Source organism: Electrona antarctica, assembly GCF_951216825.1.
Source record: "Electrona antarctica genome assembly, chromosome: 9".
In the NCBI taxonomy this organism is placed as follows: domain Eukaryota; kingdom Metazoa; phylum Chordata; class Actinopteri; order Myctophiformes; family Myctophidae; genus Electrona; species Electrona antarctica.
Genome location: NC_136790.1, coordinates 32,442,236 through 32,468,260, shown reverse-complemented (window position 1 = coordinate 32,468,260; position 26,025 = coordinate 32,442,236). Strand labels below are relative to the sequence as shown.

General features: G+C 42.5%; 1 protein-coding gene across 1 annotated transcript in view; it reads right to left on the bottom strand.

Annotated features, from left to right (window-relative positions):
- The window catches only part of uba7 (ubiquitin-like modifier activating enzyme 7), a gene marked incomplete at its 5' end in the record, with an annotated part of 89,162 nt that overhangs the window by 50,733 nt on the left and 12,404 nt on the right, over positions 1 to 26,025 (bottom strand). The window contains 6 exons of the mRNA XM_079510647.1: positions 3,579 to 3,653; positions 7,778 to 7,973; positions 12,359 to 12,423; positions 13,318 to 13,514; positions 14,658 to 14,823; positions 20,353 to 20,508. Coding sequence (XP_079366773.1) covers positions 3,579 to 3,653; positions 7,778 to 7,973; positions 12,359 to 12,423; positions 13,318 to 13,514; positions 14,658 to 14,823; positions 20,353 to 20,508 — 855 coding nt within the window. The remainder of the gene's footprint in view (positions 1 to 3,578; positions 3,654 to 7,777; positions 7,974 to 12,358; positions 12,424 to 13,317; positions 13,515 to 14,657; positions 14,824 to 20,352; positions 20,509 to 26,025) is intronic.

The following is a 26,025-nucleotide window of genomic DNA, read 5'->3' as shown; positions in this document are numbered from 1 at the left end:
ATCTGGCGGAGTCAGGTTAGCTCAGGAGGTGTGCAGGTATAAAAATGTAAAAATAGTAAAAAGGTGCTCCTGGGATCAATCGGGATAACACATCGATATAGAACAAAGAGGAGATCCGGGCACACTTAATGTTAAAAGGAGGAAAACTTTATTGAGCCGACATGTTTCGACCTATACGGTCTTCATCAGGGCATGTTAACTACTTAAGCCCTATTTTATACTTTTAAAAATAAAAAATCATCTACAATTTAGTTGGTTCAATGTATAGAAACTAAGCCAAAAGTTACTCTCTTGTCCTTTGAAAGTGTCAGAGCAGGCGTCAGAGCATCATGTCAGATTCACAGTAACATGTCGCTTGTCAGATTCACAGGGTGACTGTAGATTTATGTCAGTTAAAGGGCTGTCAAAAGGCTGTGAATGGTGTTTGAAGCTGCTGTGCTGCACGTAGCCTGTAGAGAACTACATTCATGGTTCCTGCTCTTTGTTCCTTCAGCATTGTCTGTGACAGGCATGAGGATACTGTAGGTGACTCAGACAGGACAGGGGGGGAAAGGAGGAAAATACAAGAGAGGAGAGATGGAAATGGGGAGGAAGTAAAGAGAAGTGTAAACAGGCAAGATGATGAGCTCTGGTAGAAGTCCCTATTATGCAAATGTTCGTGACACTCTCCATGAACCCAATAGGCTCTATGCACAGCAGCCACATTGGAAAGAAATTGGGCCTCTTCCATACTTCATTTTGATTGATTGATTTAATAGTTTATTAGACAGAAATATATAAAAACCAGCAACAGACTACAGTCAAACATTTAGTCCAAAAGGGATAGCAACAAAAAAAGTCCTTGTGGTCTTGTTTCCATTTTCGTTCATAGGACTTACCATTTATACTAAATTAGGCTCTGTTCCATTCTGGTCAAACAGAGTCAGGGTGCTGATATTGTGCATCTTGGCTCACTGGAAACACTCTGCTACACCAGTGGGTCTCACTGGAAACACTCTGCTACACCAGTGGGTCTCATGTTGGCTCACTGGAAACACTCTGCTACACCAGTGGGTCTCATGTTGGCTCACTGGAAACACTCTGCTACACCAGTGGGTCTCACTGGAAACACTCTGCTACACCAGTGGGTCTCACTGGAAACACTCTGCTACACCAGTGGGTCTCACTGGAAACACTCTGCTACACCAGTGGGTCTCAAAGTGGGGTCCAGGTAGCCTAATGGTTACTTAAGGGGGTGCAAATGGCCCCTTACGGGTGTGTAACTCTGAGTGTACACTTTGGTTTCATTTGTACACATTGAAATTTAAAAGGTTTGAGAACAACACATAATGGAACTACAGCACCTTTAGTATCATTCGTAAGACCTGAATTTAAGGAAGGGGCCCAATTTCTTTCCAATATAGCTGCTGTGCTGAGCCAATTTGTATTATCTCTCATTAAAAAGATGATTGTTGAAGATATTTTTTGGTAGAAAGTAGAGAGTATGCCACCGGGAGTACCAAATGGACACTTATTCATCTGTAACTCTGGGAGTGTACAAATGGAACCAAATGGACCTGTAATTTGTACACTGCCATAGATAGGTCCTAATATACAACTTCTTCCATGTTCACATGAACTTCACAGCCATATACCTTTCTGGGGAACCTAACCTGATGATGCTTATGTGGAGACCACAACCAACACATATGGAACCAACACGTCACAGACATGGAGGGATGACTTCCTGTTTTGTGTTTGTCATTCTGCCTATGGTCTGCACTCTGCACTGTGACAGGGGATGTTGAGTTTCGTACATTATGCGTATGGCTTACAGAGGGTATGCGTGTGACATCATCATCATACCTGGAAGTTATGCGGAAACACCTACTGAGTGGCAAAAAACTACTTTCTGGCCTTGACAGCCCATAAATGCAAACATAAGTCCTATCTGATTGCATTATTAAACAATGTTTAACAACGTTAATCTCACTTTGCCACTAGATTTTCTGATCACTTTATGCATTTATATACCCTCTCTATATGGTGCCAGGGGAAGGATGGTCAGTTGTTGAATGTGAAGTGTGTGTCTTTTTTTTGATGAATTCTTTTTTGATGAATTCCTGTTCTGTCTATAGAAGTGTCTATTTGTACGTCTCTAAATGTTTTGATGATTTGAACATGGTGGACCCTGTTGGAAACAAGTGTAATGCTTAATTGGGTCGTCCACTCACAGTTAACAGCCTTTGTATTGAGTTTGTGCTTGAAATGTACTGTAATTCTGCAAACTGTTAATAAATTCTTCAATCAATCAATCAATCAATCAAGTCTTCACATTCATTCAAACAGTTTCATTATTTATAATGTCTAAAGAGCCGTTCACACAAAGCACTATAACTGATCATTTTCTTTGTTATAGTCTGGCAGCATGTTTTAAGACAGTGATTGATATGATCCTGCCAGGGAATCAAACCCTAATCTACCACACTTAGGGTGGACCCTCTAACCAGAAAGCCACTGAGCTGGTTCAGTTACAGTTATAGTTATAGTTAGAGTGCTGGGTGTGAATGGACCATTACTTATGTTTATTATCATGTCAGTATCTCTGCTGTAAGAGTGCCCCAGAGGATCACTGAGTAAAGTGCCATTCACGCCCAGCACTCTAACTATTTAAAAGAATGGTTAAATTCACTCATTGCGGATGGCACAATCCACACCACAACTATAACAAAGACAATGTTGAACAACTACAGTTATAGTTATAGTTAGTGCTTTGTATGAACAACATACCACATAAATAAGGATATAGTCTTTCTTGAAGCTGTCCCTGGTTCAAATCCGCCTACTTTTGCAAGATTAGCTCTGGAGTCACTCAGACAAACAGACACAGAGACACTGCAAAGCCACGTCGTAAAAAGCTCTGCTTTGAATCTATGCGTGAATTTGTACAAACCTATAGTTGGGTACTTAGTAGTAGTGCGATGGTGCGATGGTGGGTAAAGCTGATGAATGCGTCGGTTTATTTTCTCACTTACTTTGCTTGTTGGCTAAGTAAGTCACAGCTTGTCCACAGTCCAATATACAGCAGCCAGCCTAATGAATATAAACTAACAGCAGTGGTGGACAGAGTACTCAACCAGAGTACAAATTATAGATACTCCTGGACAAATAATCCTCAACTAAAAGTTATAGTTGCTCAGCAAAATGTGTACTTACTGTTACAGTTACTGGAGTACTTGCTTTTAAATATACTTGCATTTCTGTATTTTTGTACGTTTGGGTCCCGGGGGCCCCTCTCTAGAAATGCAGTGGAGTCAAAAGTACAATAAATTTAGAGTGAAAGTCATAACTCATAAGCTCAGAAAAACACAAATACTCAAGAAAAGTACAGATACTCAAAAAATGGAATTAAGCACAGTACTCAAGTAAAGACAATTAGTTACTGCCCACCACTGACTAACAGGTTGAGACGACGACAGAATGTGAACCAGACCTCCATGTCAGCTGTTCCCGTTGACTGTTTCAAGGGCCTCACCAGGTAGGCTCCACACGGGGCACACTGAATTATCTGATAGAACAAAAGGTTGTGTAAAACTCACATTGCCAGGGTCAAAGGTCAGTGGGTGAGGACATCTCTTGGTTCCAGACCAGAATGGCAGACCAGAGCTTGTCAGCTGAGGAGAAGCAGAGAGGAAAGAATGCACCTTATCAACCGCTGACAACAATTACAAGATGCATCTCAAAACAACACACACACACACGCACGCACGCACGCATCTATCAACAAGCTCACTGTCACGCTGATAATCAGGAGAGTGAACTCATGCATTAATTTACAGAATAGGCCAAACAAGTGAAAGTGATGACAAAACAATTAGCAGACAAAATGTTTATTTTTACACTCTAGAATTGAAGTTGATATGGGTTATCACTACTATTTGGTTGAAACTGGCAACCTGACATTTTATTTTCTGTTTATTAAGGAGCTGGAGAGCAAACACTCTACACTAGTCTACAGCAATGATTACTATCAGAATATAGAACAAAAAAAGTTTAGTTTAGAATTATCACTTACACTATACCTTTAAACAGCCAGAAGATACTATCCACACAAAGTTCTTGTGTGGATATTCTTTTTTCTTTTTCTTAAAAATGATATTAGCAGTGGTCTTGCATAAGCAAGGGGGCATAATGTTTGAATTCCATGAGTTAACACTTAATATCCCCATAACGCATACCTTCCCTAGCATATCTACGGCATTCCCATGGGTCAGACAGACTAATATTGTTATCAGGTGTGTGTTCTCCACACAGTTTGTAGGCCTGATAAAGACAAGGAACAAAAGCACCCCAGAGCTTTGATGTGACCAACTGGTCCATATGCTGGACTAGAGAGGCTGCTTGCTGAGCACGTCTGTCTCTGTCTCTGTTAACGCTGTCTTCACAGCAGTGCTGAGTGCGTCTGTCTGTCTGTTAACGTTGTCTTCCCAGCAGGGGGGCCTTCTGTGGCATCAAAAGGCTAACCCTTCCAACAACAAAGAAGCACTTCTGTTGTCTTGTTAGGCTGAGTGACCCTGGCACGTTGTAAGGAAGACGACGGATAATAAATCACTATCTGAATGGCAGAAATAGACATCAGTGCTCATTGTGAATGGCTAAAGATGGGCTTGAAATGATACTATCGAAATGAAAATGTTTTTGTAGACCTTATTAATCCTGCGGGGGACATTCAGCTGATGGCTGCTCAGATGGTTATAATGAGCGATCAGGCCAGGGGTAGCTGATAAGGGTTAAGTGTCTTGCTCAAGGACACTGTTGATCTTCTGATTTCCAGACAGCCTGTCAGTGCACTAAGCAATTATGCATTAGGATTTGCAGTTACTTATCTCCTTCTTCTGTTACATTCATAGCATTTCATGACCAGATGTCTTACGTGATCTTATATACATAGTATCACAGTAAAGCCAGCATATTTTGCATTATTTCATACAGAAGGATGGTCTTCCTGCTTTCTTTGTCGCACCTCCAACAGTGCCATGGCGGACTATGCATGGCAGGGGCGTTCCCTGAGCCACGCCTAAGCCTGAACGTTTTTGCTGTAGGGTCATCAGCTGGGGACCACCATTCATGGATGAATTTATAAGATCACATGCAGTCGCTGTACCACACTGTTGTGACGAAAAGAGAGTTGAGCCAGAAGGCAAAGCTCTCTGTCTACCGAGCAATCTTCGTTCCTACTCTCACCTATGGAATAAGGTCGCGAATACAATCGGCCAAATTAGTTTTCTTCGACGGGTGGCTGGCATCTCCCTTAGAGATAGGGTGAGAAGTTCAGTCACACGAGAGAGACTCGGAGTAGAACCGCTGCTCCTTCGCCTGGAAAGGAGTCAGCTGAGGTGGTTCGGGCATCTGGTTAGGATGCCTCTGGGGCGCCTCCCTAGAGAGGTCCTCGACGCACGTCCCACTGGGAGGAGACCCCGGGGCAGACCAAGGCGCAGTTGGAGGAAATACATCGACTCACTGGCCTTGGAACGTCTCGGAATCCCCCAGGAGGAAGTCACTAATGTTGCTCTGGAGAGGGAAGTCTGGAGCACTCTGGTGGAGCTGTTGCCCCCGCGACCCGACTACGGATAAGCGGTTGAAGATGGATGGATGGATGGATGGACATGCAGTTTATCAATTACCTCGATTAACATGGGTCGTCATGTTCAAGCACATTGTCTCAATCGAAGCCACCAGCCATTAAAGCAGTTGTTCTCAAAAATGTTCATGTCAAGGACCCCAAATCTGATATGAATTTGGCCACAGATCCCCATCTGAGAGTTTGTGCAATATTTGAAAAAACAATAGCAGATACAGTAACGGCTCACAATGCAGCTTTTAGATGCACTATTTTCGAATATCCTAAAAATAAACTTAAAACTGTTCCTCATTTTGGTGGGGACCCCCTGGAATCCACTCAAGCACTGCTGGGGGCTCCTGTACCCCACTTTGAAAACCAGTGCATTAAAGTTACTTATCTGTCAAACCCAACACTCGTGGTCAATCTGGTCATTGCAACATGGTGATGTATTAGAATTTGTGATATTTATCGTACTTCCCTAGGCTGCTTTTGTGGTCAAAAGTGGTTCCACTAATGTGGACAACAACGAAACGGTAACTGACTTGACCCACATTCCATCAGAAAGAGAACTACGCAAGAGCAAAAAGCAGGAACTTAAAAAGTGGAACTGCAAGATATGTTTGTTAACGATTTGACTTTGGTTGACAGCTGTAATGGAACGACGGTGTCATTTAGGAATGTATGTAATAGAGATGTACATGTACCATGACGTTGGCATGACTCGTGTCCCATGAACATAATAAAGGGTATTTACTGATCACCTGAGGGAAATTATTTCTCTGCATTTTACCCAGCACTGTTCAGGGGTTGGGCATGTCATCATAGGCTAAAACTTTCTATTTTATTTCAAAAATAGCAAAAATAGCCAAGCTTGTGTAGATGGTTACTTACAATTACACTGAGGATGCAATAGCACACACATCGTCACAATAACACTGAGGAATTTACAGTGTAGGGTTGGAAACAACACAAATATGTTTTTTAACCTACTATAATGTAATATTGCAATGTAACACAGTTCTTGATTACATGTTGATTACATGTTGGCTACATGTTTAAGGTAGCCTACTAATACATATTTTGCAATGGCTGGGATTCTGGGAACCAAACCCTGGTCTGCTTGGAAGGCAGCTATGCTCACCACTATACCACCAACAGCTGGCAAAATCGATTTTGGTGAGACGCTGTTGTACTTTGTTAAAAATATGTTCAGATAGTAATGCTATACTTGCTATGGCATGTTTGTTATGCCATCGCTCATACATAATTAGAAATCTATTCTAAAGTAGACCGAGGTGAAGCAAATCTAGTTAATTTCACTCATCCAAACCTTACTAAAACAGTGATGCTTTAAACAGGATATGAATGGAATGGGTTTCAGTCAGAGGAATGTCTATTAGCCCTCATCTAGCAGGGATATTATCAGGCTAGACAGGCCCAGTCGCTGGCCTGGGACCGGGGTTAGCGGGGGTCTGTTTGGGTTGTCAGTAATCCTTCCTCCCTGGTCCCCTCAGGTGTGACATCATACAACATGTGACATCACCATGTCTGCGTGCCTCACCAGCTTATGAAAACTAATATACACAACACAATGAACACACATTTTGAAATGGGAACCAACACCATTACAGATTAAGTTCTCAGAGTGATTTAAACCTGAATATGATGATATTGTGGCGTGTTATATATTATTTAATAAAAAAGACTTTAAAGCGGTGATGATACTGACAAAACATTGGTTTCCATTGGTGTTTCTCATAGATTGGTTAAAGCTGCAAACCGAAACTTTCATGTCCTAGTGGAGATTCCAACCAGTGTTCCCTGATCTGTGTGAGTGAGCTAATAGGGCATAGGAGTGGGCGTGGTTCTCTGGTTCCACTGAAGAATCGCCCATTCATTTTTCCCATAGAGATTTACTCTCCTTTTCTCAGTGCCCCCCCCCCCCCCTCAACACGTTTAAGGCAGATGGCTACCCACCCTTGCCTGGTGTTTCTTCCAGGTAGGGGGAGTTTCTCGTCACCCCTATCACCATAAATGCTTGCTCAGGGTGGGACAATGTCAGGTCTCTGCTCTACAGTATATGTAAAGTGTCTTCAGACACACTAAATCACATGTGATTTAGTACTAAATAATAATAATACAATTGAAATATCTTTTTCGTCAGTGTGAAGGTACCTGTCGTGGAGGGAAACAGTGCAACAGCTGTGTGATGTCATTGTTGTAGACGGCCTCCCACTGGCAGCGGGCCCATGCCACGCAGTCCTCCCAGCGGGCTGGACGACTCTTCAGGCTGCTCCACACCCCTTCCAGGATCTCCAGGGCTTCAGCCTCTCCAAGGCTCAGTGTCCGCTCCAAAAACCCTGCAGAGCTCCTAAACAACACAACAGCACTAGCATTAGCACTCTGTAGTGTAGATCAGTGGTTCCCAAACTTTTTTGGACCAGGTACCCCTTTTGGGGTAGACATTTTTCCAGGTACCCCCTCATCTGAAGCGGCCGCAGAAACCTTTCAAGTGTCCTGAGTCTTTTTGTTGTTTCTGCAGCATGCGTCCTGCTGTTACTGTTTGGGGTCACGACAGGTTTACTGATGTTGTAGTTTTAGTAATCATGTCAGCTATTGGCCCAAAGCAAACATGGGAGAAACACAATGAACAACACAAAAAAATACTTTTATTGCGCAACTTGGCAGAAATGACCACGTAGATAAACATAATTTTAATGTTAAAAAATGTCGGGTACCCCCTGGCTATGCGTCGCGTACCCCTAGGGTACCGCTGGTGTAGATAAACAGAAACTGCTACCAACACATTCTCACTCTCAGGTAGTACCATAGTACTATAGTGACGAGTTGGAACAAAATCACTCCCCTTTTCCATGGTTTTTTCCATGAAAACAGAAACTCACAAGTAAGCAGTTTGACCTTTGTACAATGTAGGGGGATTACATTAAATCTCAACATGACAACAAAAGTGTTTACAAGCCACCGTCTGTCTTCTCAAAACAGGGTTGGATTAGCTGGGCTCCGAAGGTAAAATCACAGACGCTGGTACACAGTAAAACTCTCGATGTTAGTTTAATTGAGAGTGAACAAGTTTGTTTACAATATCACTGAGGGTACAATGACACTGATTTAAAAATGTAGGGCTTGGAACATCGCATTTATGTACAGCATGTTTAAGGGACTCCTAAAGAGGAACTTGCGTTGGCCGGGATCGAAACCCCGGTCAACTGCTTGGAAGGCAGCTATGCTCACCACTATACCACCAACGCTTACAGTGATGTTTTACATTTCCATATGATAATGAGATAGAGAGCCTCCCGATCAAGGGGGAGAGAAAGAGACAGAGAGAGAGGTGGAGAGAGAGAGATAGCTGTTCTGGAGGACATATTAGCGAGTATAAATAATGTATAATGAGGCAGGTCTTGTTTTTACGCTCAAGTTTACAGGCGGAGTCAGGTTAACAATGACACCCTCAGAGTTACAATAACACTGAGACTTTTACAGCATAGAGCTTCGTTCAATGCTAGTTTGACTGTAACCTCGCCTCACCAGGCTTTCCACCACCTCGGAGGAAAGCCTGGTCTCTGATTTTTCTCAATAAAAGCTCTCGTAGCCTGTAGCTTTTATTGAGAAAAATCGGTTTGAGGGAAAAGGAAGTTGCTGCCCCGTTGTTCCTGCCTGTCGACTACAAAACAATACTACAACATGACGTAACGATATCATCCGCTCCCGACAGGATCATATACCCTAAATGAAATGGTGCCCAGGCTAGTTTGACTGAGTCTAATTCCACTGTTATACAGTTCTTCATTTTAGCAGGGCTACATTTTTAAGATTCTACTAAATTTATTGCATTGGCCGGGAATCGAACCCGGGTCAACTGCTTGGAAGGCAGCTATGCTCACCACTATACCACCAACGCTTGCCTTACGTTGGGGCTCCACTGGGTGTGTTGCGTCCGCGTTGCTTTCGGACGGCGGTGTGACGATGTCAAGTTAAATACCTGCTCCGCTGCGGGCGTTTGGAAAACGGCACGTCAGCGTAATTCATGGATTTATTATGGTATAGTAGACGGTAGACCTATCTACATTGTAGGTGGTTTTAATAAAAGTACATAGGGCCTACGTTTGTATGACACTGTTTACAATTTCTGCTATGTGGAAAAGGCAACGCTAGCCTAGATTAGATATAAATAAATATAGGTTACTGCTTCTTACATAAAAAAAATGCTAGGACTGTGGACAGTTTTAGATATGTCATATAAAAGCAAAAGTTGATTTCTTCACTGGGTTGGCAATAGGCTATGTAGAACACTTGATAATTTTACGCATTGTGTTAACAGTTAACAGTGATAGTGTGTGGCGGGCTCTTTTACAAATCATACGAAATGAGTTGGCGGTCACTCCGGTCAATCATTGTCGAGAAATAAAACTCTAGCTAGGAAGCCTAGGATGATTAAAACACTGAGACGAAATTGACGTGTTTAATCATACTGAAGGGATTTTAATTGTCGATAGAGAGAGAGAGAGAGAGAGAGAGAGAGAGAGAGAGAGAGATATGTTTTGGAGGACACTTTAGCGCTGAGTATAACCTCCTAATGACACTAATAAGTCTTGTGGGTAATTTTACCTCGAGTTTACAGCTAAAATGGACGACAATGATGCCATAAGAGTCAATTTGGTTACAATGACACTGAGGGTACAATGACACTGAGACTTTTACAGTGTAGCGCTTGAGCTCAATGTGAGTGAGGGGTGTGGGCCTGCCTGTGGGGTGTTGGGTTGGGCAGGCATAAGGGTCAATTTGGTTACAATGACACTGATGGTACAATGATACTCCCAGAGTTACAATAACACTGAGACTTTTAAAGTGTAGGACTTGGGCTCAATTCAGTATTTTAGCCATGACGTGAGCGCCCCCTCCAGAGATACTTCTGGGTCCTACTTTTGTGTCGCTTTTGTGTCCCCATAGAGTTATACTTTGACGCTCTGTCAGACTAAATCTGAGACGAAAACAACCACGAAAGTCTAATTTTACCGCTTTCCTCGCAACAACAAAGCTACTCTCCCAAATCTGGCTGTGACAGGCCATCTGCCCCACACGGAATACTATCGCCATTTTATTTCATTGTGTCAACTAAATCCTCATTAATTGCAAACTAGATTCAACATACTCAAGCCTGCACACATTCTAAATATGCCCCCGAAATATTGTACTGAGCAAATGGACTGTTACCACCTTCAATAATAATGATAATAATAGTCTTTATTGTCTCCACATTATATATTTTCTTTGTCATGGACACTAGATATTCTATTTACAATGAGAAGCGGACGGGAGCTGGTGCCACTTGGACCCGGACATAACATAGCACTACAAAATGACGTCGGACTTAAATACTGAATGTTAGTTTGACTGAGTGTCCAAATCCATTAGTTCACTTCACTCCCAAAAACACTGAGGATACAATAGCACACTGTGGCAGCGGTGGCCGAACGGATAGCGGCGCGGTCTAGATACCGGAAGGTTCCCAGTTCGAACCAGCCGTCCGACACGTTAAAATTACCACCGCTGAAATGCCCTTGAACAAGGCATCAACCACTACGATGAAATGTGTTCTATGAGCAGGGCCTGGCTGGAAACAAGTTCTTGAGCTTAGCCCAGATACCCTGGGTAAATATAGATTTCATTTCATTTCATTTCATTTCACACTCATACGTGTAGGGCTTGGAAACAACTCGAATGCCACCAACATCTAGTTCCATTATAATCAGGTCATTGCTCTGTAGTTATCGTTTTCTTGTCTTTTTAAACCTCACTGGGGTGTCTAGATATTAAAAGTTTATGCAAAGCACAATCGTTTCATTACATGGGTTTATAAATGACACATACTGGGACACATCATGTTAACCAGGGATGTTTGTAGCAACAACAATCATCCAAATCAATAAAGAGAACAGAAGCTAAATCTGTCTGTCAATTTGGCATGCCTAGTCAATGCATATTGAACATAGCAAAGAATTTAGCTAATTAGATGACTGACACTTTCACAGTAGGAGTAGGAGAGAGAGGCAGAGCGAGAGAGAAAGAGAGACATGAATACATACAGTGGATTTCTGAACTATCTACACTTCACTGTGAAACATTGCTGGCATGTTAAGTTGTGTTTATTGAAATATAATTAAGTTTGTGTCAACTTAATTTTTAACCTACTGTATTTGACTGAAATGTTAAAAGGTTCTTCACTTTATTTATAGCAGGGCTAACTGTCTAAGGTACTATAATAGTATATGCGTTGGCCGGGAATCGAACCCGGGTCAACTGCTTGGAAGGCAGCTATGCTCACCACTATACCACCAACGCTCTCTGGCTGTATGATGCATTACCATATGAGAGAGAGAGAGAGAGCCTCTGCTCAATGCCTCCCCATCGAGAGAGGGGGTGGAGCGAGAGAGAGAGACAGAGACAGAACTGTTCTGGATGACACTGTAGTGAGTGTAACCTCCTAGAGAGACAGGTGGTCTTGTGGGACATTTTACCTCAAATTTACAGCTAAAAAGCCGACTGCAAGTTTGACTATTTGCGTAACAGAAGAATGAGCTTAACCACTTCATTACGTTTTGCAGGGAAAGAGGAATGCTGTGTGTGCGAGGAAGGCATAAGGAAGTATCAAGCAAAGTCTCCCTTGTGTGAGTGTGGCACAGCACGAAGGAAAACATTTCACAGAGGATTTTAATGTTATCAAATACAGCTTACCTCAAGTACAGATTCACACTTTCTGGAGCTTGCTTAAAGAGCCACTCAAACCGGTCTCTGGCCCACTAGAAATATGAAAAGTTTGACGTTAGTCTGGAAAAAAACAGATCACATAAAACCATGTGATATGTGAACAGTGGTGTCATACTCATAGAACACAGTACCACACCGTTGTACCAGTAATTATTTTACGTGCACGCGCATGCACGTGCATGCACGCGCATGCACGCTAGAACGCGTTCCCCTAGATTCAAGAGAAGACGCACCAACCTCGCGTCACCAGACTTTCCAAGACGCACCAAGTACCCAGTGGTCTAGGTTTACTGCCCCCCCCCCCTCTATTTTCACACCGTGTCAAGTACCGTGCCGAATTCAAATGGCTACTACTTTGCATAACAACAGCTTTAACTGTTTATACCTGAGTGCTCATAGCTTACGGTAAGCATGCACAATTACAGCAGTAGGCTATGGCTCCAGTAGGCTACTACTGCTGTGAGGTGTTCTGCACACAAGAAGAATGCCTCCTCCTCCATCAACAGATTCATTCGTCCAAAGCAAACTTTTTAGTTTCGCTAGTGTGCAGTAAAGATATTTGTCTGACTATTTTAAGTCTACTTTTGTGTTTGTGTGTCTAAAACTCTCATACACTGTTTAACAATAGGCTTAGGCTATGCAGCTGTTCTGTGTGCATGCTGCGATGCGCACGTGCATGCGTGTGCACGTGCGTGCGTGTGACGTTCTGTGGTACCAGAAAAAAAAAAACATGACACCACTGTATGTGAATAATTCCTTCTTGGCAATCTGGATAGAAGCATCCATTACACTGCGTCCAGTAGAGTACAGTACACTGCAAACCTTTATACTTACAAGTACATAAGGATACACAAGTAAGTGAGTGAGTGAGTGAGTGAGTGAGTGAATGTAGGCATATATATTTACAGTGCCATCCCATGTCTGACCTGCAGGGTGTGCTCAATGCGATGAGGGAAGTTCTTAAGCGTACACAGAGGGATTGCATCATCAGAATTGGACTTGCCAGGTCCATAGGACTCGGTCAAGTGGGGCACCACCACCAGGGTGTGGCCCTTGGCCCCAAGGGTCCCTCCCTCCAACATCGGCTTCTGGTGCTGGACGCATCGGCCGTCCAGGTACACCCCTGTTCAGGACATCAACATTTAAGTCATGAGTACTGTACTGTTTGACTTTTCATTGGGGCCAGTTTCCAATTTTGAAGGAGACATCCTTTACACATCCTTTACGTCTGTTGGTCCTTACCAGACATTCCACATTTTTGTGGCATAAAAAGAGAATGAATTTAACCCCCTGTTTGAGCTAATTCTGGGTTGAACGTGATTAGTCACTGTCACAGTAGCAAACTAGATTTTTCCCCCCCCTTTTAAAAATTAGGATCTTTGAGTCTCTGTGGCGCAATTGGTTAGCACGCTAGGCTGTTAACTGAGAGGATGGTGGTTCAAGCCCACCCAGGGACGTAACCTTTAAATACTGTGTAGCTGCAGAAAAGGAGCCTGCACTCACAGAACATAGGGTTAGAAAGAATGCACCAGTTAAATGTTTACATACATTGCACACAGATCTACCATCCCAAAAATGTTCTTTTGAGAAGCCTGTTACGTTTCGGTTCATTCAACATCCTGTTTGTGAGGCTGGTGAGGCACTCCCGAGCGAGACGCTGGGAGAGCGAGTGGCACTGGGTGAGCAGTCTATTGCATCGCATGCATAGAGTGCTATCTCTATGCGTCTCACGGCTAATCACAGCGACTGGAGGCGGCAGGGTTTTGAGGACAACTGTTTTGAGAATCTCTATTATCTCTTACACACAACAGAAAGAGTAGTTCAAGAGCAAGAGATCATAGTAAACATCGAAGCCTTCTTCCTCCGCAATGGGAGGAAAACTGCAGCTGAAAGTTGAATGGAATGTATTTTCACACGTGTGCTGTGACTTCTTTTCCATTGCGTCTTTATGAGCGGTTAGTTATTTTGCAGCCAGCCTGTGCTCTCATCCATTAGTGTTGGGGTTTAAAGTTAAGGTCCTTGCAGACTGGACGTTTTTTGGAAAACCGGCGGAAAAACGCTGCTAAAAATCCGAAAAACGCAGCAGTGTGCAGGCACCTTTAGTGTTAGGGTTCTGTGAGTGCAGTTATGTCACTGAAGGCTTGTGTGCTGTTCCATGTGTCACTGTACTGTGTCTGCCCCCATGTGTCACTGTGATTTCTGTCCCCTGTTAGGGGAGCTGCCTATGCCATAAAAAGCATAGGTGAGTTCCAGGCTAGGTACTCACTGGCTTCTATGTTATCCAGAGCTGCCACCACGCCATCCAGACCCATGAAGAAGTGGTGCCCATAGACCTGTTCACTTTCTGGGTCCAGGCGGTTCTGATGAGCCTCTATGTTCATCTGGGGGTTCATTCTGCGCACTGCCTGGGCTGCAACCTCTGATTTCTGTCTCTGTTGAGGGAGGATTAATGCTTCATTTATGCACCATATTACGACAGGCTGATACAGTAAAAATGGCAGATCTACAAGCTTAGAATACATTGCATCCACAACATGGTCTTAGCTAATTACGGCAGATCAAATCAAAACATAGCACATTCAAAAACAACCATAGTCGACCAAAGTGCTGTACAAGTTCAGAAACAAACAAAACAAAGCAATACATGCAAGCAAGCAAAACAAACAAAGAAATCATTACAAGGCGAGAGATGCGTATGAAACAAGCGTAAAACAAGTGGTTATAGATACAGAACCACACACAGATCTATACATACAGACTCAAGTACACACATGTAAAGATGAAGATGAGACTGAGAGATGTGATAAAAGTTGACATTAGGCTCAAGTTACATTAAAGGTATTTTATAAATTTACAATATAAATCAGGCATCAGTAAACAGGAAGTGTGACTAGGTAATTGTGTATGAAAAAGTGGGGGAAATTGTAAACTGGGAGTTGGGCAAGAATGATTAATGACATTTATGGAAACTCTAGTATTTTAGGCAGCAGAAAGGGAATTCTGCGTTTCATTTGATCAACGTTTCATTATAAACAGTAATGTGCTGTTCCCGTATGGAGACATCTGGATTTGACTATGAGCTGGCAAGCAGTCAGCAGAAATCCTATGGAAAATATTATGTATGGCCTTTTTTGTGCCACACATTTACTGCTGACCAGCTATACAGTAGTTAGAGTGGCTCAAGGCCATGTTGTTACATAATGTCGCTGTCCACAGTGGAAACCTTGTATGTCCAGAACACTTTTCAGGAAATGGAAACAAAGAACACGTGTTCCAAATTCCAAATGGATCCAATGTAGTTATGATTGGAGCGTGGCGCACCACGGCCACATCACTCAGACATAACCATAAACTAACCCAATACGTCCATAAATAGGCATATATGGATATCCAGTTGTTCAGAGACACAGATCCGACCACTATGCCCATATATGGCATATATGGCAGTGGTTCTCAAACTGTGTAGTAAACAAACCAACACTGCATATTAGTATCTGCACATATACTTGACCATTACAATGTTAAAAGTGATCAACTATATAGTACTATAAAGAATGGTCAAACATTGGCCATTTGTCAAATATTAAAGAAAGAGGGAAAACAATTTGAAAATGTATCTGTGGAACAAACCGAGTGAAACTAAATGAAATGGCTCGACTTCTACAGTTCCAAATGATTGTCAGGGTGAGGGTCCCCAGTTCAAATATGAATATTTTGGTGGGTCGCGTCTGAAAAGTTTGAGAACCACTGACATATGGGACTGACCGACTTCAAATTCGGCGAGCACATCGCCAAGGACTTGAGAGAGTGGGTACTCAGACGAACTTAAGCCCCCGACACTTTGAAACCGACACATCGGATCGGCAGTGTGAAGGAGTTCATTAAATATTTGACCCACAGACAGACTTAACCACTTTCAACCTGGAGTCCATATTTTGGTAATTAAAAAATCTTTCAAAATGTTGCAAAAATCATATAATGAGGTATAAAACATGGCATTGATTTATGAAAAATAAAAAAGATTAAATACCGGTATGAATACAGATGAATACAAGGTTTCTGCCTGACAGTAATCTCTCAAGACAAAAACAAAAGATCCCAATTGGTCTCCGGTTCCAACTTGTGTTGCGGATTTTACCCCCCTGGGGTTTAAGAGGTTTTAAGGGCCCGGGTTATTTAATCCATTAATAAAATGTGCCCATCGTTTATAGCGCCCGGAGCACTTTTACCGACGGACCGGATGTTGTTGTGAATGTGTGTGTAGCAGCTAACAATAGCCACAACACTATCGATGCGATCGACAACAACAGGAGGTAAGATAAAATCTAACGAGACTAGCAACTGGACAGCGGGGGCCCGTCAAACACATATTATTTTCTTAGAATTGGACGGGATGATTTAGATCGCGAGTTATTAACCTTTTAAGATTTTAGTTGTCGTCGGCTAAACAGGCAGGGAACATTTTCGATGACGTTTCACTGTTGTGCAACACAAGGATTGCGCAACAAGCGCTCCTAGGCTGTAGAGCGATGCGACCGGTTTTGATATCACTAACTTGACGGAGATGAATCAATCTCCGTCTCGGGCACATTACCGTACTACGTACCATGACGGACATCTATGTCATGGGCCCCGAAACTGTTAATAATTGACACCCAGTGTCAATTATCTAATGTAATCCCGGGCGCTACACTTCCTCTGCCAACCTGGGGAGAGCAACGGACTGACCTCATGCTTCCTTCTATGCATGAGGAGTCCAAGCCACTTCTTTTCACCTGACAGGGGGGAGATTACACGGTTGAATGTAGCGTGTGGGAAAGGTTCAAGGTTTCTTTATTTTGTCTCCCAAGGGATAAATTTGTCTTGGACCCCAAGGACCCGCCCTGCAGCATACAGATACAATACAATACAGTACAATACAAAACAATACACAATACAAGACAACAAAGGCACACAGTGACCCGTACAACATTAAAAAACCACACACCAACATACCTAGTGCAAAAGAAGAACATCACCTCATAACCTTTGACCCCTACCCTGTCTGCCCTCTGCAATAGTCCAGCTGCTTAGCTCCAATATATAAAGGAATCGTTCAGTTTGTGATAAAAGCATGAAATCTGGTACACATATAGCCAAGGGCATCCCAAACATAATTGGATGTGGAGGCATCCTGAATTTTCAACATGGCACCCATGGCAGCCATTTTTCAAAATGCCACCATTGACATCCTATTATAAGGCAATATTTTCTAAATTTCCTTATGCTTTAAGTAGCATGTGACATATCAAACTAGGGGGTTTTCATGATGCTGAATCTATTCCAAGCATTAGTTTTGCATAAAAACACTCATTGGGCTAAATTTGGCAATAGCAACTTGCCCAACTGTGCTGATGTCAGCACATTTGGGCAAGTTGCTATGGCCAAATTTAGCCCAATTTGGCCAATTAGCCCAAACTAATGCTTGGAATGGATTTAGCATCATGAAAACCCCCTAGTTTGATATGTCACATGCTACTTAAAGCATAAGGAAATTTAGAAAATATTGCCTTATAGGATGTCAATGGTGGCATTTTGAAAAATGGCTGCCATGGGTGCCATGTTGAAAATTCAGGATGCCTCCACATCCAATTATGTTTGGGATGCCCTTGGCTATATGTGTACCAGATTTCATGCTTTTATCACAAACTGAACGATTCCTTTATATATTGGAGCTAAGCAGCCATTTAGAATTTGACCTCTCCCGGGCCTCAGAGGTCAAATCAGACTTGACTCCACATCTGAAAATACACCTCATGGTATCATCTAACTATGGTAAAAGTTTCATGCTTTTTTGAAAAAGTGCACAATTTTTTGGAAAACCGCTGTACTACAAGGACTCTGTTAAGGAGTGTGATTGACAGAGGGACAAAGGAATGCTTGTACCTATTATATTTGCACGCATGGACCTCGTACCTCCTACCTGATGGCATTAGCCGATATTCAGGGTATAGTACATGGGAGGGGTCAGACACAATTTTCTTAACCTGTCCAATGGTGGCCTGCTCAAAGATGACCTGGGGGGTGATCGGAGGTGTAGACATACCCATGATCTTTCCTGCCATTTTGGCTAATCTTAGGATCTCAGATTTGTATTTTACAGTTAGGTTTCCAAACCAACTTGACTACACACTGATTGGACTGTGAGCTGACACAGTCGTTTGTGTATAGGGTACACACAAGGGAGGAACTAACTGTCCCCTGGGGGGCCCCTGTACTGCTAACTGCCCTATCAGAGAGCGCCAAATTAAATCTCACCTGTTGTGGCTTGTTAGATAGAAAGGAGAAATACCATCAGAACTGGATTCACCTTCATCTCAGATAACTTACGAAGAAGAATGTCTGGATGGATTGTATTAAAGGCTGAGCTAAAATCAACAAAGAGAAGTCTTGCATATGTTTTTGCTCCCTCTAAGTGCTTCAATACACGGTGTGTTAGTGTGGAAATCGCATCACTAGTTCCCCGATTCCGTGCATAAGCAAATTTATGTGGATCTAGTGATCGCTCCGTTTCCTTTCGGAGCTCCTCAGTTAGGATTCTCTCCAGGGATTTGACCACATTGGAGGTTAATGCTACTGGCCGATAGTCATTGTTCTCTTGTGGACAGGGCTTCTTTGGGACTGGAACTATAATAGATTTTTTCCAGATTTCTGGCACAGTATAGGTGTCCAAGGATAGCTGAAATAGACGCTGCCATGCAGGAGTTAATTCCTCTGCACATGTTTTTAATAAAAAAGCACACATCCAGACCTGTTGCCTTGTTGGTCTGCATAGATTTAAACACCTTAGTTACAGAACCTGGGTCTATTGTTATCCCGACATCATTATATGGTAGAGCATTTAATACATCCCAGAATTCTCTGACAGTATCAGTCTCAAACCGCATGAAGAACTCATTTAGCTCATTTGCCCTTGCGCTCTTGCGTTGGAAGAACACGTTATTCCAACCAGTTCCTTTCTGCTCCATCAGGCGCCCAAGGGGAGGCAGTTTAGAGATCAGGATGACTGCATGTTTTTTGTGAGGGTACCTACCCTAGGGCAGGGGTTCTCAACATTTTGGCCTGGGGACCCCTGGAAATGGTTTGGCCATGTCTCGCGAGAAAGAAAAGGTCAGTGAGTGACCAGTATTTATGAAGTATTATAATACTTGATTTTATGAGTCATTATAAGAGGATTCATAATCTGTTATGATTGCATATAAGAACAATAATATAGTGTTATATAAGTGTTATTATAAGTATGCTTATAATGCATAATCCATTTTAGAGATTGGATGCATACTGTAGCAAGCATTACAACTAATTTGGCTGAGGACCCCCTTGAACCCCCTCGAGGACCCATGGGGGTTTTTGAGAACCACTGCATTAAGTGTGTCAGAGAAGACGGTTGACAGAAGGTTGGAAACACTTTTCTGGTACAGTATATTGACACAGAAGACGTGACATCATTCTGTAAGTAGATGCTGACCAGAAGTAATCTGAGATTAGTAGAATACGTCAGAACCAGCAGCGATGACCTTAACTGTCCACGTCACCGGGTCACGCAGGAAAGCCTAAACAAACCCAAACCTAAACCTAAATCTATAAAGTCAACAATATACTGTAAAAGAGTTTCCAGTCAGAGTAAAAGTCTTACCATCAAAGTGTTGTGTTCTTGTTATTTTGACAAAGGAATGCTACAAAGGAATGTAGGCACGTCCGGTCATTAAAAAAAACATTGCTTTTAAAAAATATATTAATTCAAACGTGTTGCGAGCTTGTACATCTCCTATTTTGTTTTTAAGAAACATCTATGTTTTACAATAAATAAATGCCCAAATTGCCCCCAGATTAAATGGTTAATTGATGGTAAATTATACCAGATACTGGTGTAAAAACAACATAATGATTGTATTGCACAATTGTATCTGATTGTATCTCACCCCAATGTCCTGAGACCGGAAAAGGAACTGACGGTTTAAGTTGGATCTTTCTATGGAGTCCATGTCGGTGATGATGACACGACCTCCTTCCCCAGCACCGAGGCCAATGGATGCAAAGTTCTTCAGAATCTCACAACCAATAGCACCAGCTCCAACCTGATGAGATGACAAGGAACAAGCATTGTGTCATGGTGGCCATTTTACTCACAGGCGCCGTTCACGCCTGAGAGACAGGAGGCACCGAGGAGACAGCTGTCTCTCAGGTGTGAACGGCGCCCAATTCCAATCACCTTCCTCAAGACCTGCACCCTCACTGACTTAAGTGACGTCAGATGTAGGCACTTGAGGGTGAGAGGCTGCAAGCCGAGGGTGAGAATCTGCAAGCCAAGGGCTCCAAATTGTAGTGAAAGGAATGACATAGCACTTTGAAGATGAGTCCGCCATTCATGACACTTTGCATCACTTTTAAAACCCTTACTGTGCTTATTTACAGTCAGTGCTTTAAACATATACAGAGGTAACACCGAAAAGGTGTAGGCTGAAGCCGAGGCTTTATTATGCCTACTTTATTTGAAGAGTAACTTTTTTAGTAACAAAACAAAACCACATAGAGCTTAGTTCAACAAAAATAAAATCAATATACATCAGCAGATTTTAGCATGAGACAAACCAGGAATACAGAAATATGCAATCATACATACACCCATGCATATTTTCGGCAAGTGTTTATGTAGGCCTACATGTTTTAATGTCCATCTCTGCTAGGCCTATTAATATATTTATTGTTGATCAATAATAAATGCACGTCTATTTTAGTATTGAAGCTGTTTTTTCAATAAGGGAGCAGATAGGAATTGGGCCTACTAATAAAGTGCCTGTCTAGTAAACAGGAGATCCTGGGTTCAAATCCCAGCAGTGCATGGTAGCTGCTGCCATTGGTCTAATAATAGTATCAAGCATATATGTTAACTATATTTTATTAAATCACGACTCCACCCAATGGCATTAAAGCTTGGAGCTCTGTGTTGCAATGGATAGTATTGGACTTCTAGGCATGTCAAAGGTTGTGGGTTTGAGTCCCACAAGTCCCAGTATTATGTGCTGGTGTGTTTTCTAAAATTCCCTATACAAACCTAAACGTTTTGTCACTGGAGAGTACAAACCTGACATTTTTTCTTTAAAAAAAACAAAATCAGGTACTAGTAGTCTCTGTGGCGCAATTGGTTAGCGCGCTCGGCTGTTAACCGAGAGGATGGTGGTTCAAGCCCACCCAGGGACGTGGCATTTATATTGTGTAGCCACAGACCAGCCCTGCACTCATAGAGCGGAGTAGAGTTATAATAGACCTGTTACTTGTTAACAAACATTCAGAGCCTGCAACCTCTCGTCTCTTTGGAGAATATTACGGAAAGGGTGCATAAAGGGTTGGGGTCTGAGCCCTCACTGACTTATCAATTCAGCCCTCAAGCCCCTGCAGACTTCACATGAACACGCACCTAAGTCAGTGAGGGCTCAGTGAGTTAATAAGGGAGCAGATTGGAATTGGGCCTATTAATAAAGTGCCTGTCTAGTAAAAGGGAGATCCTGGGTTTAAATCCCAGCAGTGCATGGTAGCTGCTGCCTTTGCTCTAATAATAGTATCAAGCATATATGTTAACTATATTTTATTAAATCACGACTCCACCCAATGGCATTAAAGCTTGGAGCTCTGTGTTGCAATGGATAGTATTGGACTTCTAGGCATGTCAAAGGTTGTGGGTTTGAGTCCCACAAGTCACAGTATTGTGCGCTGGTGTGTTTTCTAAAATTCCCTATACAAACCTAAACCTTTTTTCACTGGACAGTACAAACCAGACATTTTTTCTTTTCCTTTTTTAAATTCAGGTACTAACAGTCTCTGTGGCGCAATTGGTTAGCGCGCTCGGCTGTTAACCGAGAGGATGGTGGTTCAAGCCCACCCAGGGACGTTGCATTTAAATATTGTGTAGCTACAGACCAGCCCTGCACTCAGAGAGCGGAGTAGAGTTATAATAGACCAGTTACCTGTTAACAAACATTCAGAGCCTGCAACGGATAGTATTGGACTTCTAGGCATGTCAAAGGTTGTGGTTTTGAGTCCCACAAGTCCCAGTATTGTGCGCTGGTGTGTTTTCTAAAATTCCCTATACAAACCTAAACCTTTTGTCACTGGACAGTACAAACCAGACAATTTTTCTTTTCTTTTTTTAAATTCATGTACTAACAGTCTCTGTGGCGCAATTGGTTAGCGCGCTCGGCTGTTAACCGAGAGGATGGTGGTTCAAGCCCACCCAGGGACGTTGTATTTAAATATTGTGTAGCTACAGACCAGCCCTGCACTCAGAGAGCTGAGTAGAGTTATAATAGACCAGTTACTTGTTAACAAACATTCAGAGCCTGCAACAGATAGTATTGGACTTCTAGGCATGTCAAAGTTTGTGGGTTTGAGTCCCACAAGTCCCAGTATTGTGCGCTGGTGTGTTTTCTAAAATTCCCTATACAAACCTAAACCTTTTGTCACTGGACAGTACAAACCAGACATTTTTTCTTTTAAAAAATAAATTTAGGTACTAACAGTCTCTGTGGCGCAATTGGTTACCGCGCTCGGCTGTTAACCGAGAGGATGGTGGTTCAAGCCCACCCAGGGACGTTGCATTTAAATATTGTGTAGCTACAGACCAGCCCTGCACTCAGAGAGCTGAGTAGAGTTATAATAGACCAGTTACTTGTTAACAAACATTCAGAGCCTGCAACAGATAGTATTGGACTTCTAGACATGTCAAAGTTTGTGGGTTTGAGTCCCACAAGTCCCAGTATTGTGCGCTGGTGTGTTTTCTAAAATTCCCTATACAAACCTAAACCTTTTGTCACTGGACAGTACAAACCAGACATTTTTTCTTTTAAAAAATACATTTAGGTACTAACAGTCTCTGTGGCGCAATTGGTTACCGCGCTCGGCTGTTAACCGAGAGGATGGTGGTTCAAGCCCACCCAGGGACGTTGCATTTAAATATTGTGTAGCTACAGACCAGTCTCAGTATTGTGCGCTGGTGTGTTTTCTAAAATTCCCTATACAAACCTAAACCTTTTGTCACTGGACAGTACAAACCAGACAATTTTTCTTTTCTTTTTTTAAATTCATGTATTAACAGTCTCTGTGGCGCAATTGGTTAGCGCGCTCGGCTGTTAACCGAGAGGATGGTGGTTCAAGCCCACCCAGGGACGTTGCATTTAAATATTGTGTAGCTACAGACCAGCCCTGCACTCAGAGAGCGGAGTAGAGTTATAATAGACCAGTTACCTGTTAACAAACATTCAGAGCCTGCAACGGATAGTATTGGACTTCTAGCCATGTAAAAGGTTGTGGGTTTGAGTCCCAGTATTGTGCGCTGGTGTGTTTTCTAAAATTCCCTATACAAACCTAAACCTTTTGTCACTGGACAGTACAAACCAGACATTTTTTCTTTAAAGAAATAAATTCAGGTACTAACAGTCTCTGTGGCGCAATTGATTAGCGCGCTCGGCTGTTAACCGAGAGGATGGTGGTTCAAGCCCACCCAGGGACGTAGCATTTAAATATTGTGTAGCTACAGACCGTCTCAGTATTGTGCGCTGGTGTGTTTTCTAAAATTCCCTATACAAACCTAAACCGTTTGTCACTGGACAGTACAAACCAGACAATTTTTCTTTTCTTTTTTTAAATGTATGTACTAACAGTCTCTGTGGCGCAATTGGTTAGCGCGCTCGGCTGTTAACCGAGAGGATGGTGGTTCAAGCCCACCCAGGGACGTTGCATTTAAATATTGTGTAGCTACAGACCAGCCCTGCACTCAGAGAGCGGAGTAGAGTTATAATAGACCAGTTACTTGTTAACAAACATTCAGAGCCTGCAACGGATGGTATTGGACTTCTAGCCATGTAAAAGGTTGTGGGTTTGAGTCCCACAAGTCCCAGTATTGTGCGCTGGTGTGTTTTCTAAAATTCCCTATACAAACCTAAACCTTTTGTCACTGGACAGTACAAAACAGATTTTTTTTCTTGAAAGAAATAAATTCAGGTACTAACAGTCTCTGTGGCGCAATTGGTTAGCGCGCTCGGCTGTTAACCGAGAGGATGGTGGTTCAAGCCCACCCAGGGACGTTGCATTTAAATATTGTGTCGCTACAGACCAGTCTCAGTATTGTGCGCTGGTGTGTTTTCTAAAATTCCCTATACAAACCTAAACCTTTTGTCACTGGACAGTACAAACCAGACAATTTTTCTTTTCTCTTTTTAAATTCATGTACTAACAGTCTCTGTGGCGCAATTGGTTAGCGCGCTCGGCTGTTAACCAAGAGGATGGTGGTTCAAGCCCACCCAGGGACGTTGCATTTAAATATTGTGTAGCTACAGACCAGCCCTGCACTCAGAGAGCGGAGTAGAGTTATAATAGACCGGTTACTTGTTAACAAACATCAGAGCCTGCAACGGATAGTATTGGACTTCTAGTCATGTCAAAGGTTGTGGGTTTGAGTCCCACAAGTCCCAGTATTGTGCGCTGGTGTGTTTTCTAAAATTCCCTATACAAACCTAAACCTTTTGTCACTGGACAGTACAAACCAGACATTTTTTCTTAAAAAAAATTAATTCAGGTACTAACAGTCTCTGTGGCGCAATTGGTTAGCGCGCTCGGCTGTTAACCGAGAGGATGGTGGTTCAAGCCCACCCAGGGACGTTGCATTTAAATATTGTGTAGCTACAGACCAGTCTCAGTATTGTGCGCTGGTGTGTTTTCTAAAATTCCCTATACAAACCTAAACCTTTTGTCACTGGACAGTACAAACCAGACAATTTTTCTTTTCTTTTTTTAAATTTATGTACTAACAGTCTCTGTGGCGCAATTGGTTAGCGCGCTCGGCTGTTAACCGAGAGGATGGTGGTTCAAGCCCACCCAGGGACGTTGCATTTAAATATTGTGTAGCTACAGACCAGCCCTGCACTCAGAGAGCGGAGTAGAGTTATAATAGACCAGTTACCTGTTAACAAACATTCAGAGCCTGCAACGGATAGTATTGGACTTCTAGCCATGTAAAAGGTTGTGGGTTTGAGTCCCACAAGTCCCAGTATTGTGCGCTGGTGTGTTTTCTAAAATTCCCTATACAAACCTAAACCTTTTGTCACTGGACAGTACAAAACAGATTTTTTTTCTTTAAAGAAATAAATTCAGGTACTAACAGTCTCTGTGGCGCAATTGGTTAGCGCGCTCGGCTGTTAACCGAGAGGATGGTGGTTCAAGCCCACCCAGGGACGTTGCATTTAAATATTGTGTCGCTACAGACCAGTCTCAGTATTGTGCGCTGGTATGTTTTCTAAAATTCCCTATACAAACCTAAACCTTTTGTCACTGGACAGTACAAACCAGAATTATTTTCTTAAAAAAATTTAATTCAGGTACAAACAGTCTCTGTGGCGCAATTGGTTAGCGCGCTCGGCTGTTAACCGAGAGGATGGTGGTTCAAGCCCACCCAGGGACGTTGCATTTAAATATTGTGTCGCTACAGACCAGTCTCAGTATTGTGCGCTGGTGTGTTTTCTAAAATTCCCTATACAAACCTAAACCTTTTGTCACTGGACAGTACAAACCAGACAATTTTTCTTTTCTCTTTTTAAATTCAT